The sequence below is a fragment of the Balaenoptera borealis genome (assembly GCF_965194805.1).
Source record: "Balaenoptera borealis genome assembly, chromosome: 9".
Lineage (NCBI taxonomy): Eukaryota > Metazoa > Chordata > Mammalia > Artiodactyla > Balaenopteridae > Balaenoptera > Balaenoptera borealis.
The window spans coordinates 22,361,994-22,377,441 of record NC_138873.1 but is presented as its reverse complement, the minus strand read 5'-3'; the positions used below and the strand labels follow the sequence as shown (position 1 = coordinate 22,377,441).

At 36.7% G+C, this 15,448-nt stretch overlaps 1 protein-coding gene across 1 annotated transcript in view; it reads left to right on the top strand.

The window, feature by feature from the left end:
* The window catches only part of ADGRG6 (adhesion G protein-coupled receptor G6), a 133,896-nt gene extending 118,954 nt beyond the window's left edge, over window positions 1–14,942 (top strand). The window contains exons 24-26 of the mRNA XM_082406053.1: window positions 5,497–5,598; window positions 6,238–6,390; window positions 12,003–14,942. Of these exons, the coding sequence (XP_082262179.1) occupies window positions 5,497–5,598; window positions 6,238–6,390; window positions 12,003–12,181 (434 nt within the window). The 3' untranslated portion in view covers window positions 12,182–14,942. The remainder of the gene's footprint in view (window positions 1–5,496; window positions 5,599–6,237; window positions 6,391–12,002) is intronic.
* The last annotated feature ends 506 nt before the right edge of the window (window positions 14,943–15,448 follow it).

Sequence of the window (15,448 nt, the reverse complement as noted above, 5' to 3'; positions counted from 1 at the left end):
GTCATTTTCTGGGCTAAAATTCACCCCAAAAGGACCATCATGAAACTAGCACAGGCCTGTCAAGATGAAGCAGTGACTTTGCCTCTGATTTCTATCTTTTCAGTCATTTTAGCGTCCAGCTTTTATGGGCAATGTTCCCTACTCCTTGGTCAGTTAAATAAAGCTGTAAGGCACTATGAGGAGTAAAAACCAATTATTCTGGTCCCTGGTCACAGCTTAAAGCCCTTTCCAGAAAACTAGAAGAGCATATTTTTCCAGGTGGTATGAAGAGCCTCTGTGAGGTGCGTGGGTTTATATGAAGATTCTCAAAGGGGAAACATTTGATTGAAATGAGCATTGAAAGAGAGCAGAGATGGGGATTAGAATCAAACAGATTCCCTTGGATGCCAATGTAAAACTCTATAAAGTTTTGTGATTTTAAGTGCTGCTTCTGGCACCAAAATCTGTTAAGTAGATGGAAAAAAAGAAAAACCCTCAAGACTGAAGAGGGACTAGCCCTCTGTTTTTTCACTTTGGCCTCCAAGTGCCCTTGGCTCTCCTGCTGCATTTTCTACGCCTCCTCCTTGCAGTGTTCAGAATTTCTTTCCATACTGCATGTGTGCTCTTCCAGATGTGGATACCTTCCACATTTCCCACAGCTGAACTCTAAGCGGGCTATTTTGTCCTAAAATAATCTTGGGATAATATTTATTGCCAGACTGATTTAAATTCATGTGAAAAGGGATAGTTACTACAAATAGTAAAATAACCTATTATGAGAATCCTATTCTAATTTAAAATGGAAACATATCTCACGGCTAAAGAATCTGCATAATACCTTGGAATTTTAAAATATATTTATTCCAGAGAATTCTAATTTCTCATGCCTATTATCTGCTTTTTTTTTTTTTTTTTTTTTTGTGGCTGTGTTGGGTCTTTGTTTCTGTGCGAGGGCTTTCTCTAGTTGCGGCAAGCGGGGTCCACTCTTCATCGCGGTGCGCGGGCCTCTCACTATCGCGGCCTCTCTTGTTGCGGAGCACAGGCTCCAGACGCGCAGGCTCAGTAGTTGTGGCTCACGGGCCTAGCTGCTCCGCGGCATGTGGGATCTTCCCAGACCACGGCTCGAACCCGTGTCCCCTGCATTGGCAGGCAGATTCTCAACCACAATTATCTGCTTTTGTCCCATAGCATCACAATTCATAGTGGGAGACAGAGCATGTAAATGACTTCGATCAAATAATTTTAGAGGAGATGTATCAGATTTAAAATCTAATTTATATACGTGTCTCTTAAACTTAGTGGATGCCTGTATATTTACAGGTTGCTTAAAAGTAGGCAGTGTCATCTAATGCTATGTAATTACGATACAGAGAAGCACTGCACAATCTAAAAAATTGTTTTATTAAGTCAGTTTTTCTTAGCTTTAACCTGCTCCCATGTGACAGTGGTCAACATCAGAGCCTCAAAATAATTCACATCTTAATATCCCAGCAAGGCCAAAGGAACAAATCCAAGAACTAGGTCTCTTCCAGTGTCCTCAAAACACCAGACATATGCTCGGAAGTTTTTCCTCCGATATATATGACATTTATAAAAACTTCTGAGTGTTAAGGGAAACAACATCTAGAAAATTTCAACTTCTGCCTCAACTAAAAGAAAATCATTTGCTCAGTGTGGGACCCGAGAGTGAGTAATGCCAGGATTAATGCCTGAGAACCAAAGTCCTTAATTGGAGTTTATAATCTTTTACAGCTCTGATACGTGAGTTTGTTAAACAGTTGCTTAAGAAACGCGTGGTTAGCTATATTTTCAGCTGTAGGACAAAAATACCTCCAACAACAAATTCTGCAAATTCTGCCCCAGTTCACAAAAATAGAGTCAACCCAAGGCAAAGGCTTCCTTCTCCAACCACAGGCTCCATCTGTGACCTATGATGACCTTACCTCAAGCTTCCATGGCTTCTGCTCTCTTTACTCTGAAACTGCCACCACCTCTTAAAGACTTGAAAGATTCTCAAAGGGAAACCAATCCACATTTTTTATATTCTTTGGTTATTCACACTACCCATGTTACAAAACATGTGTGCTTATTAAAGGGATTTTCTGTGTTAGCAAGCAGGTTAGGGACTTGGGGGTTTGTCGGTGAGGAAGGCTTTGAAAGGCAATCAGATTTAGTCAGAGTGTGCAGATGAGGTCCAAACCCAGTGTCTATTCTGTACTCCCTGGGAAGGTAGATCCACCTGCAGGTCCTGATTCTGAGGGGTTTTGAGTGTGGAGCAAAGTCTTTCTCCCACTCTGAGACTTGTCATGTCCGAGCTCCAGGCCAGGCTGCAAGTCGATTTCTTGTCTCCAGCTCTCCCTCCCCAACCCAGCTTCCCTCCTTGTCCACAGCACAGGGGCCTTCAGGAGGGGTGTGTGTGGGTGTGTATGTTCTGAATGAATGAAATTTGATTCATATTTATTAGAGCTTTCTTTTAAAATTAGAACTCCCCTATCCTATCTGATATCATCTTAGACAAATAACTAGGTCACTAGGATATATTTTCTTCACTAATTATTTTATTACTAATAAAGTATTATTAATAAATAATATAATAATAAAATAAGTGTTTTACTTAATAAATATGTATAAAATGATATAGTAATAATAATAAATAAACTGGTACTATTACTGATTACTAATATTACTTAGGTCATTGAATGCCTGATTTATACTTCTCAGAGGTAAATGTGTTTGAATTTCTCAGGAATGTTTTAATAGGCTAGTTGTCTATTCGAAAGCAGTGACCAAAATTTAGTCAGTATTTTCATAATGGCATTCCTCTGTGAGTCAACATATGTAATGATTTTCAACCAGTAACTTCATTAGGAATTTATAGAGCACCTTCTAAGTAAGTGTCAGGTACTCAGTGATGACCGAACAAGCCAAACTCAGAGGAGGGGAATCAGCCACGGTCATTTCACTGCAGTCAGGGCCCAGCCTGTAGAAATCCAGCACGCTCCTTTTTCTAATAGTTCATAATAATGTAATTCATTCTGGAATAAAATTATGGGCCACTTTCAGCTAAGATATTGAAAAATAAAACATACAAACATAACCTTAGATCTATTTTGCAAATTTAGCTATACACATAAAAAAAAAGAGTACTTTCAATACTTTCCCCCCACTTTTCCAGTTATATATGCTACAGTGTAATTTACATTTTTCTTGATGAATACTCCATACTCAAAAAGAACAGATAAGTCTTAATGTCCCCTAAAGGTACTATAATCATTTTTACTTTTATGCTGTTCCATGCTAGACCCTTTGCCCCTTGAACACAATGATCATCTACCTTGTTCCCCTCTGAACTTGCAGCTTCTAAATCAAAGTGCCTCCTGCTTAGCAGTGCTTCGTAGTCACTGAGTGGATTATTCTCTTGGAAACTTCCCTCACCTCCCTACCAAAAGGTTTCTTCAGGTTCAGTTTAAGCCCTTGCACCCTCCCGTATGTAGATATCCTGCTTAATATGGTGTGTCATTAAGGCAATACCTTGGCAACTAATTTGTGTACCTTTCAGAAACTTTTGCCTTAAATATATTTTATTGTATTCCTGTGACTCCTTAATTTGTGTTCTGCTCACTCCTATTTTTTAAACCCCTACCCCTAAATACATTTAAGGCATTCAGATGTACATGTAAGTATTCAATTAACTCATGTAGAATAGATGAACGATTAATCATGGTTACTATTCATTCATTCAACAAACATTTATGGAGTTCCCGCTTAGTTCCTGGCATCATTCTGGGAATGGCTAGTACAGCATTGGATAGACAAACATCCCTGTGCTCTTGAAGCTTATTATTTACTAGCAAGAGACAGTTAAGCAAAGAAATAAATGAATAAATTAGGAATACAAGAATATCAGGTAATGATCCGTGCTATAGCGAAAATAGGTGTGTGCAAGGGTGTGATCTAAAACATAAAAAATAAAAATAAACAGTTGATGATGGCCTTTTTGAGGAGTTAACAATTGATCTGAAGCCTGAATGACAGGTAAGAACCTGTTAGGGAAAGCTTTGAAGGGAGAGTCTTCAAATTATTGGGCAGAAATGAGTTTGATGTGTTTGTTTGAGGGTAATGATGAAGAAGACTTCTATTTAGAATATCAGGGGTGTGAGATGCAATAAAATGGAGATACAGCCAAATGAAGATGTCCTGCGAGCAGTGTGGGTTGGAATCCTGGTGGTGGTGGTGGGGAGAGAAGGCAATGGGGGAACATATAAAAAGTAGTGTATGGTACTTATACAGCATGATTAGTACCTACTGGAACAGTGTAGCCATAGAAAAGATGGAAATCCAGGGCTGAGTCATGGACGTGTCAACCTTTAAAAGTAAAGCTGAGGGATCTGCTACAGAGACCAGGAAGCAAATTAAAAAGACGCCTAGGAGAAAGTGGTACCGAGAATGTATTTCAAAAATGAGAGAATGGTCAATTGTGTTGAATACTGTTGAGAGATCTAGTAAAACAGGAATGAAAACTGAGTTAGTAATAGGGGAGTCCCTGTGACCTTCACAAGAGCAGTTGTAGTGGCCTTGTAGATGCGGATAGTAACCTATTTGGAGCAGGTTGAGAAGAAAAGAAATGAGAAAAGGTAGAGACGGCAAAAGTTAACCATTTCAAGTTTTATTGAGAAAGGGAATGAAGAAGTGCACGCTGGAAGAAGATTGGGCATCAAAGGAGAAATTTTTTGTTTGATTACTTAAAAGAGAGTTACTAGAATATGCTTGTAAGTAACGGGAATAACCCAAGTATGGAGGAATAGAGGGAGAAACTGAGGCAGCAAAGGGAGAGTAAAAAGGCAGAAGCAAATTCCTTGAAAAGTTAAAAAGGGTTGGCTCCCAAAGCACAAATGATACAATTAGTTTTTGATAGATGCAGGGAGTGACTAAATATGAAGACTACTTGACAATACAGAAATATTTCTGCATTAAAGTATTGAGAAACTAAAGCAGGCTAGGTGGAGCCACATGAATTTGCTGATTTGGGCCCATTTTTGACTTGTAAAAATACCGCTTTTCTATGGCCCAAACTTACAATAATATGCTTACATAAAATAGCTGAGAATATACAAGTTGAAGTAGATGATGAGCTCATGGATGTTTTCAGTTTTCTCTTTTTTTCTAAATTTTGTGAAATGTTTTCACATAATTTTAAAACAGATATAAGGGAAATATAAATGCCTCTTACATTGAATATTGCCTATTTCAGCTTAGTCTTTAGGTTAAGTCATAACGAATACCGAACAAAACAAAGACAGAATTAGATCCATGTAATTGTTCTAGTTTTATCAGAGCCTCCGTGTTCTGTTCTAAAGGATTAAAACATCTACTGCCTACCTAAAGATTCCTTAGGATCTGTTTCTTCGTGATTCGGATGTAAAAAAGTTTAAATTAAAATAAATCCATATGTTTTGTAAGATTTATCTTTAAAAATGTGTCCTTTGGCCTAATTGTTTATATTTTCTTTCTTCCCAGGCTTATTTATATTTATCTTCCACTGTGCTATGAAGGAGAATGTTCAGAAGCAGTGGAGACGGCATCTCTGCTGTGGTCGATTTCGATTAGCAGACAACTCAGGTAAAGGAGCATGTTGGTGATCGTTTTTCTTACATCAGAGAGTAGTTAGAGACCTTTGTCATTTTGATTTTCTGTGGTCTGACCAACCCAGTCCCAGTGGTAGCAAGTTGTAAAGGCAGAGTATATAAAGGTGCTTAGTTGGAGTCTTAGATTATTAGGACTGCAAGAGATCTGAGGACTCTAGGCCTGACCTTCCTATTTTGCAAAGGAGGAGCATGAATTCCAGGCAGGTTAAGTGAGTTGCCCAAGGTTTCATGTCTAATTTAACAACTCATATATCCACTATACCAAACATACCTTTCCATATTTTTGAAGTCTTTAATTACATTATTAGGCAAAGAGATCTTTCTCAATATAAAAAATCCCTGAAGAAGAATATTACTTTTTTTTTAACCCCCAGTGGTTACTTCTCCCCCTTAAGATATTAAAGTATAATTTTAAACATAGGTTCAAAGTAAGAAACTTTTCTGTTTCTTCGGGTTGTTATTGTTGACATGTCAGTCTCTTGTGTGAGTCACTGCCAGGGTGTCAGAACGTCTAATGCTCTGGATCAGTTACTTAAATAATGTGGTGATGATTCTTCAGGGCAGAGTATATTCCCCCTAAAGCAGACTCATGGAGAGATGTCATTTCTTTCAGACTGGAGTAAGACAGCTACCAATATCATCAAGAAAAGTTCTGATAATCTAGGAAAATCTTTGTCCTCAAGCTCCATTGGCTCTAACTCAACCTACCTTACATCCAAGTCTAAATACAGCTCTACCACCTACTTCAAAAGGAATAGCCACACCGGTGAGTCATTCTGGCCATGGTAAAGATGTTCTCTGGGACATCTTTGTGAATATTTTGTCTTTTTTAAAAATATTACAACCAAAATTGAATCTATATTGCCAGAATATCATTAACTGAATATTTTTGTAACTTCATTTGCTTTAAAACTTAATTTTCCTTAAAAGGTATGGTATCTTGTTTTTAAAAGTTATGTGTTTTTATTTAAAAAATACAGAAATTGAGTTGTAGATTATTTCAGCATAGTAGGAAAGTTACTTGGCAAGTTGGCATGGGAACAGAAAGAAATACCATCCAGTTTACATGTTACAGTTAAGACTTAAGTCCTTTGAAATATATACAAATATAAAATCATAATGTTGTACACCTAAAACTAATATAATGATATATGTCAATTATTCCTCAGTCAAAAAAGAAAAAAATACCTAAGTCCTTAACCGTTGGAAGAGTTATTGGCAATTGCTCTTCAAATCACTGATTAAGTATGAAATAGGGAGCATCATACTTGGAAAGTGATACAGGATGGTGAGAAACACCGGGTCTTTGTTCATCTACTGAATCTTCATGATATTTACAATGATCACACTTTCTGACACTGAGCATGTGTATGAACAATCCTGAAGACAGTGTGCAAATACAGGCAGACCTTGGACATACTGTGAATTTGGTTTCAGACCACTATAATAAAGCGAGTATTGCAATAGAGTCACACAAAGTTTTTGGTTTCCCAGTGCCTATAAAAATTATGTTTACACTATACTACAGTCTATTAAGTGTACAATACAATTATGTCAAAAAATGTACACACCTTAATTTTAAAAAGTACTTTATTGCTAAAAAAAATGCTTATCCATCATCTGACCACACAGGGTTGCCACAAAACTTCAATTTATAAAAACTATAATTTATAAAAAATATAAAGAAGATGTGGCACATATATACAATGTAATATTACTCAGCCATAAAAAAAAAAAACGAAATTGAATTATTTGTAGTGAGGTGGATGGACTTAGAGTCTGTCATACAGAGAGATTAAGTCAGAAAGAGAAAAACAGATACCGTATGCTAACACATATATATGGAATCTAAAAAAAGAAAAAAAAGATTCTGATGAACCTAGGGGCAGGACAGGAATAAAGACGCAGACGTAGAGAATGGACTTAAGGACACGGGGAGGGGGAAGGGTAAGCTGGGACGAAGTGAGAGAGTAGCACTGACATATATACACTACCAAATGTAAAATAGCTAGCTAGTGGGAAGCAGCTGCATACACAGGGAGATCAGCTCAGTGCTTTGTGACCACCTAGAGGGGTGGAATAGGGAGGGCAGGAGGGAGACGCAAGAGGGAGGGGATATAAGGATATATGTATACATATAGCGGATTCACTTTGTTATACAGCAGAAACTAACACAACATTGTAAAGCAATTATACTCCAACACAGATGTTAAAAAAAATACTTTATGAAAGAAGGAAGCAAAAAATAAAAATAAAAACTGTAATCTCTATGAAGGACAACAAAGTGAAGTGAAATAAAATGACATATGCCTGTGAAGACTATTTTGCAGTCCTTGATAGCCAGTGAGCAGTGTGAAAAGGTGTAATCCTTTAATAATTTCAATTGAAAATAGCAGAAATGCTACTTTTAAATACTAATTAAACCTCGAGCAATCAGCTCTCAACACTCAGCATCCAGCACTTTCCTAATTAAAGATGCTTCTAAAAGGATAATGGAAATAACTTTTAAAGTTTGTGTTTGTTTAGCTAATTAATGTAGGCAAAGGCGAATGGCACCAAAAAGATTCATATTTGGCTTTTTGCAAGTAGGGAGTGATTTGTGTATGTGTCTATAAATGTTCACATTGCAAACACTTGAATTTCAAATGACCCGTATGTACATTTGAATCCTTCCACATGTCCCTTGCTTGCACCACTAGGGCCCCCACTGCCTGGGATTCAAGATAGCATGTGGGAAAATAGTATGAATGTTTACTGAGTTTTTTAATTCCAAGGTTAATTAAAGAACGATCTGAAAACTTGGAACAGCTTAGTACAGCAGTTTTTAAGGTTTCTTGGAGTCAGGGACATTTTGGGGAATTGAATAAAAGCTATGGACTCTCTTCCAGCCTTTGAGTGCAGCCTTTGAGTCCTGCACACAAACAGTTTTGCCTAAAATTAAGAGGTCTGTGCGCTCCTGCTCGAAACACCTGTGTAAGAAAGTTAATAACAGGTATATAGCCTGAGATAGATAATTCTACCTAATTGGTAGTTCCCTGGCACAAAACATCTTGTACAGTTGACTCTTGAACAACACAGGTTTGAACTGTACAGGTCCACTTAACACAGATTTTTTTCAGTAGTAAAAACAACAAATAGTAGTACATGATCCGCAGTTGGCTGAATACGTGGATACAGAACTGCAGCTACAGAGGAACCTCAGACACAGAGGGTCAACTGTAAATTATACTCAGATTTTCAACTGTGCAGGAGGGTCAGTGCCCCTAACCCTTGCCATTGTTCAAGGCTCAACTGTACTTATAATGAGTGAATTTTTTACTTTATTTAATCAGCCTTAAAATCAGATACTCATTTTCTCTCCCCTTCTAAAACGCAAATACTTAATGCACTGTAGTCATTTGTGAATGGATAGGAATTAGACCAATTGAATTGTTTTCCTCTTAACACAGCTAATAGTTGGCTTAAAGAACCCCTTTTAAAAGACGAAAGAAGATAACAAAGTACATAATTTGGAACAGAGGACATTTTGGAAGTATTAAAATATTTGGAAATAGTAAGCATCATGGGGAAAACTGACTAGAAGATAAAATGAATTTCAGAAATGGGGATACCTAAGGAAAACTTAACTCTTTCAAAATCTTGTGTGTTTTTTTTTTTTAAGAATTCATTAATGTTTTTCTGTTTCTTTTAAAATCCTTGTGGTTAAATGGGCTTTTGTCAACAAGTATAAGGACGTAGTCAGCTGTATGACATTACTTCCATGGTATAATAAATTCTAGTTTCCAATCAGCAGACGTACAAACGGTCTTCTGCGACCTAGCCAGTTCTCAGTGAAACTGCTGATGTACTTGGGTCACTCAGGGTATGCAAAAAGTCACTGCATAGCATCATGGATATCTAGATGGTTTATTTCTTGGCATTGATTCATATGTTTATGGTGTAGATAATGTCTTCTAAGAGCATTCCTTCAACAAAAGTGGATCATTCAGGTAAACTTTTATTACTTCTTTGAATGCATGAATTTTTTGCAAGGTAATAAGAGAATATTTGCATGGATTAAACTAAGACTCTTGCCGCACCAGCAAAATTGCTTGTTCTTTACAATACTTCTCAGCTAGCACAAGGAAATTCCTGCCTTGAGCTGGAATTTCTGAAATTTCAAATGGTCATGTGCTGTGCTGGCTCTTCTCTGCATGGGGGTGTCTGCAAGCCGCTCCTTCTAGGAAATGTACCATGCTCTGGAGTTAGTGGGTCACATTATCAGGTAAAATAATGAAAAAAAAAAAAAAAAAAAAAGCAGTTTTTGAGAGGTTTGTTATAGAACAGAGTGAAATTCTTTACTTTTTCACTGCTCTTATGAATTACTGGATATGTCACCGTACATTCACAGAAGTCAAAAAGAGAAATTGTCGATTCCAAGCCTGCTTTTTGAGGACTTTTGTCTGCTTGAAATTTAAGCATAGGTCAAATAATAGTTCATTTCCCTAGCCCCTGGTTTTCAAACTTGCAGCCATAATCAAAATCTATATTATCCACAATATAATAGCTACCCAGAGGACTGGGAATAGCATATATATTGAAATACAAACCTTGCTCAGAATTTTACCTTCTTAGACTGTGAAGACCCAGAAAACTGGGTCACGTATTTGGAATGGAACTGGTCAAAATCTCTAAAAAGTATGTGACCCTGGAAGTTGTCAGTGAAGCAGAATGATTATATCCTTGAAGTTTCTTTGAGGATGTGTGGCTTTCTAAAAACATCAAGTACAAATTGTTCATTATTGAGATTTAAGTCAGTAGAAAAATTCCCAACAGAAAACCAATGGCTAGTGAACGTATGAACTAAAGGAAAGCACAGAATCAATCAGCTTGTTGAGAGCCGAATGGGAAGGGGCCCTTATAAAATGACTCCCTGAGCTTTTTTCTCACCAATCCTGGGACATAATCATTCCACCATGCTTCGGTCTGCCCACTCTTCGCAAAGGCTGTCTGTTCTCTCTTGCTTCCTTTAGTGGGATGGACACTCCATTTTCTATTTTAGCCTTCATTTTATTTAGTGTCTGCTCCAACACCAAGACCACAGTTGAACAATTTGAGCCGTTTCCAAAGACAACAGATAAAATGATGATGGCTTTTACCAATTATTGAGGATTTTTAATGTTATGTCACTTAGTGGGTCAAACTTACTCAAAATATAAAACACCTAGAGTGAACATTCCAATTTTTCAGCCATGATTCCTAGAAGCAGGTTTTCATGATAGAGTTTTTGCCTCTTCCACAGTGACTAGAAAAGATACAACTGTAGGGAACTGAGTACTTTGTAGAAGGTCATTTGCTCTTTCATTGATGTGAAATCTCTGTAGTTAATTTTAAGACAGCATTTTTCTCCAAAATGTGGAAAGCAGATACCTATAAGATACATGAAGACAGCCATATGTATTTGTAGATAATAGTGCTTAGCTGAGCTTCAGGGCACTAGCTGTACCACTTTTAGAAAGCTTTGGGTCTAGGAAAATAATGTTTAAATATGTGATATTGGGAAATTCAGAACAGAAATATATTTAGCAGTTCTTTATTGCTATCAATTGCTCTGATATTAGTGCTGCCAGCAATAACATCATTCTGAGACTGTAGTATAGTTAAAGAAAATATATACTTAAAATATTTCTGATACAGATAATTTTGATTTTTATAATTTAAAAATAATTAATAAAAGATACCTTTTTACTATATTGCAATCATTTCACAGGTTTTTTCCATGAGAAAATGTGTTCAAAATAGCCTTTATGTTTTTTTATTCACTTGTCTTTTCCAAAATTCTTTAAATTATATTTTATTAAAAATTGTATTATGAAAAGTGTCAAACATATGAAAAATAGAGAGGATAATATAATGAATCTCCTTGTTCATATCAACTCATAGCCACCTACCCATTTTCCCCTCCCTGTATTACTTTGAAAACATATCATAGACATCATATCATTTCTTCCACAGATATTTCAGCACCTTTTAATTCATTTGTTATATAATCTGTTACTACCTTGTTTGATTGATTTGCCACATATATTTTTGCAGCAATTTTCTGATTATTCTATTCACTGGCTCTTTGAAAAATACCACTTACAAGAATATTTCTTAAAACAACTCCCAACACAAATTACTAGAAGGCACGTTAACATTCTTTCATATGCAAGGATGCACTTTGAAGATGAAAAACATGAAATTTTAGTGCTGCCTCTTACCTAAACTAAGAGAGAAGTAGAGCTTCATTTCCTTTGTGATCTTCTTTAATGTGCAAAATAGAGCGTCCAGAACGGTAGCCCTTAGGCGTGTCACCAGCTCATCTTGCAGCCTAATTTCTTGTATCATTTCTTGCAGACAATGCTTCCATGGACAAGTCCTCATCAAAACTGACCCATGCTGATGGAGAACAAACATCAATCATCCCTGTCCATCAGGTCATTGATAAGGTCAAGGGTTATTGCAATGCTCATTCAGATAATTTCTATAAAAATATTATCATGTCAGACACCTTCAGCCACAGCACAAAGTTTTAATATCTTTAATAAAAGAAAGAGACATCAGTCTGCAGCAACGTGAAGATGTGCAAGCTGTGAAAACTCTGACTAGCAGATGTAAACGTGGTATTACCTAGGTAACTGCATATATATGAAGAATGTGTTTTGTGAGGAAGGCTTCTGTGAAATTCAAAATCTGTCTTTTCAGTGTATTTCTTCCATGGGGGAGTTTCCACCATCACTAAACTTCAGTACTAAGAGCAGCATGACTCAGTAGCCACAGGGGATAGGATTTTTTAAATATATGATTGAATGGATCAATCAGAACTTGGGCTGTGGGGTGGAATATTAAAATTAGAGGGCAAGGGACAGACCGAGCTTGGGACAAGCCCTAGTTTAGAGCTCATTCACACCCCACATAATAATTAGATTTGGATATGGCCATTTGCTCCATCATCTTTCTCTGCAATCAAAAGCATACTAATATTTATAACTATCTTGGATGCCCACAAGTCCCATCTCAGTGCTAGTTTCTATGAATGCATTAAGCATTTCCTCTTTTTTAATGAAATTTCAACCACAGATACAAAAGAATATTTAATGTCTGACTCAAAGTTTAGAAAGGAATATTTTCTTATTATCTCAGATGTTTAACCCTGAAGACCACAACATGCTTAAGAAAGAAAGAATTCCCAAAATGTTGACCCAGTTAATATGAGGCCATGTTATTTCACTTATCCTATTCAAGACACAAGGCTTAAACGTCGTCATTAATTATAATTTAGTCCTATACATTTGAATCAAGTTTAGTGTTGATGTTGCATTAGAGTGGAGCTCCCAGGAGCTGAAGAATGACCCTCTTACACCTCTGCTTTTGCTGCTCTGCTGTACATTGAGCTGCGGGCTCATGGGAGGAATGTGGATTTCCATTAGGCACGCTGTGTACAGTAGTCTCTCCCTTTCGGGAAAAACAACCATTGAGACTCTATGGTCTTGTCTTTGCTCCAGAGACTTTTTAAGACATTTCCATTTGCACAAATGAAAAGCCCCTTACTTCCTCTTTCCAGAGTTTTGTTCCAAAGAATATAAACTGAGACTTAGGTGGGTGACTTATCATAATCAAAATAATTTATAAATGTGTGGGTCTACACTTGCCAGTCTGCAAACTATTTGTACATAAGTCCTCTGATTATAAGAGCCAGAGGAGGTCTGGCAAGACAGATGGGGTGTTATTTATGGATTAGGTTTCTGCATATAAGCCATGCATAATATTAAGCAGCTTAACCTAACTGTCAAACTATCCTGAGTAATATGCTTGCCAGTGAACGTGTAAGAGACCACATTTTAATTGTTCTTAAATGACGGACTCATATCCAGTTTCTCAGAAATCGGTCTCAGTACATGCTGTACCTTTACATTTGCTCTGGGTTATCTGAGACATTTCAGGTTCTGGGAGGTGGCAGCCTAAGTGATGAGAAGATGAGACATTCTGGCAGAACCAAACTGCTTAAAGGCAGAAGCCAGACTAAGCACCTGGGGACCTTTCTCTCTGTGCAGGAAGCAGGTAGCTCTCAGTCTGAGACATAGGAAAGCTTTTAGGCTATGCAGCAAACAAGGGGCCTCTCAGCTTTTGCTGATCTTCGATCATGAAGCTTTTGGCCAGACTTAAATGGATGATAATGTGCTAATGGGTTTTCATACTGTTCCATTTTGTAGCATCCTGAAACACTGATCTGGAAGACAGGAGCATTGCCCAGCTTGGCCTTCACAGGGGAGGGGTGTAGATAGTAGGAAAGGATAGTAAATCTAAGGTCACTAAGACCCTACAGTAGAGCCATTTCCTTTTCTCTAGGCATATATATTAACAGGCTGCTTATTTTGGCAGAGGTTACATCTAGATGAAAATTAACCTTAAATAGTCACTGAATCTTCATATACTTTCCCCCAAACCTTAGAGATGGTAGAATTTAATTAGCTTTCGACTGTGAGATTTCTACTCAAAGTGCTTATTGAGTTAAAAGTAATTAAGAGATAGCTTTAAAAATAGCTTTGATTTCTACTCGTATTCATGCAGATCTGGGAAAACTTTTTTTTTTTTTTCAAATTTGACAACAGTATCACCTCCACTTTATAAATTTCCAGTAATCAGGTAAGGAAAAAAAAAAAAAAAAGGATAAACAGCTGAATAGAAACATTTGCAAGTGGACTTAAAAAACTGAGTCAAATTCTACCCTCAGTTCTGCACATGTAGAGCTCACCTTCATTTGGCCCCCCCTCAGAACAGAAATACAGGAATTTAGCTGTGGAGCCAAAATTTAGTTTAGCTTAACTTTTAGAATAATATCAATTTAGACTCTCTGGGGTATTTTGGGTTGTTTTTTATTTTCTTCTTTTTCCTTTTTTTTAACATTATGTTAGAGTCAGTCTAAGATCCTGAGATATTTTCCATTGTTGTCACGATGACTTGCATTGTAAAGCTTTTATTTGTTCAATGTTGGCATAGATTCTTTTGTATATATTTATTTATTTGTGTTTATAAATGTGAGCTTGTTTTATATCTTACATTTATATTGCCTGGCTTTGTTATTTTAATTAACTTTCTATCAGAGAGACTGTATATATTTTTTTCTAAATACTTTGTGAAATAGTTTTCTGTAGCAGTATCTCTGAATTTGATGAATAAAAAGTGACTGTGAGTGCAAATTAGAATTAGTAGTAAGAAGCTACTATACCTGATTTGCCATTTTACTTAAATAGAAAATGTTTTTCAAATAAATACTTATGTTGTTTGTGATCCAAATTATTCAATTCCTTTTTGAGTGAATGTTTTTATTTCTGACTCTTAAATAGGAAAAGATTATTTGACAACTGGAAAATAACCTGGCAGCAATTAAGCTAGTGACATGGGGCTACTTTGCCAAAACACTAAAAATGAATATTTTAGAAAGATTCAGTTCACTGGGGATTAATGCATTTTGAAGTTCTTAGATTTTCTTAAGATGACTGATGCAAAGCCAAGCTCTGTGGCAAATTAGAAGTAATGTAGGTTTCCTTTTTGGGAAGTCTTCAGCATCCTTAAAGGGAAACAAATCAATAATACTACATAGAAGTTAGGTCATGGGATGTTTTTTTCACATTTATAAGAGGCTTAGAAAATGACAGAATTTAGCCAACTTGACTTGCATGAGTAGAACAGAACCTCCTTACTTCCTTTTGCTGTGATTATTTAGGATAACTCTCTTCTGCAGAGAGCCAAGGCCCACTCTGGCTCACGGCCCTACTCAGTGCTAAGCTGTGAGGCTTGTT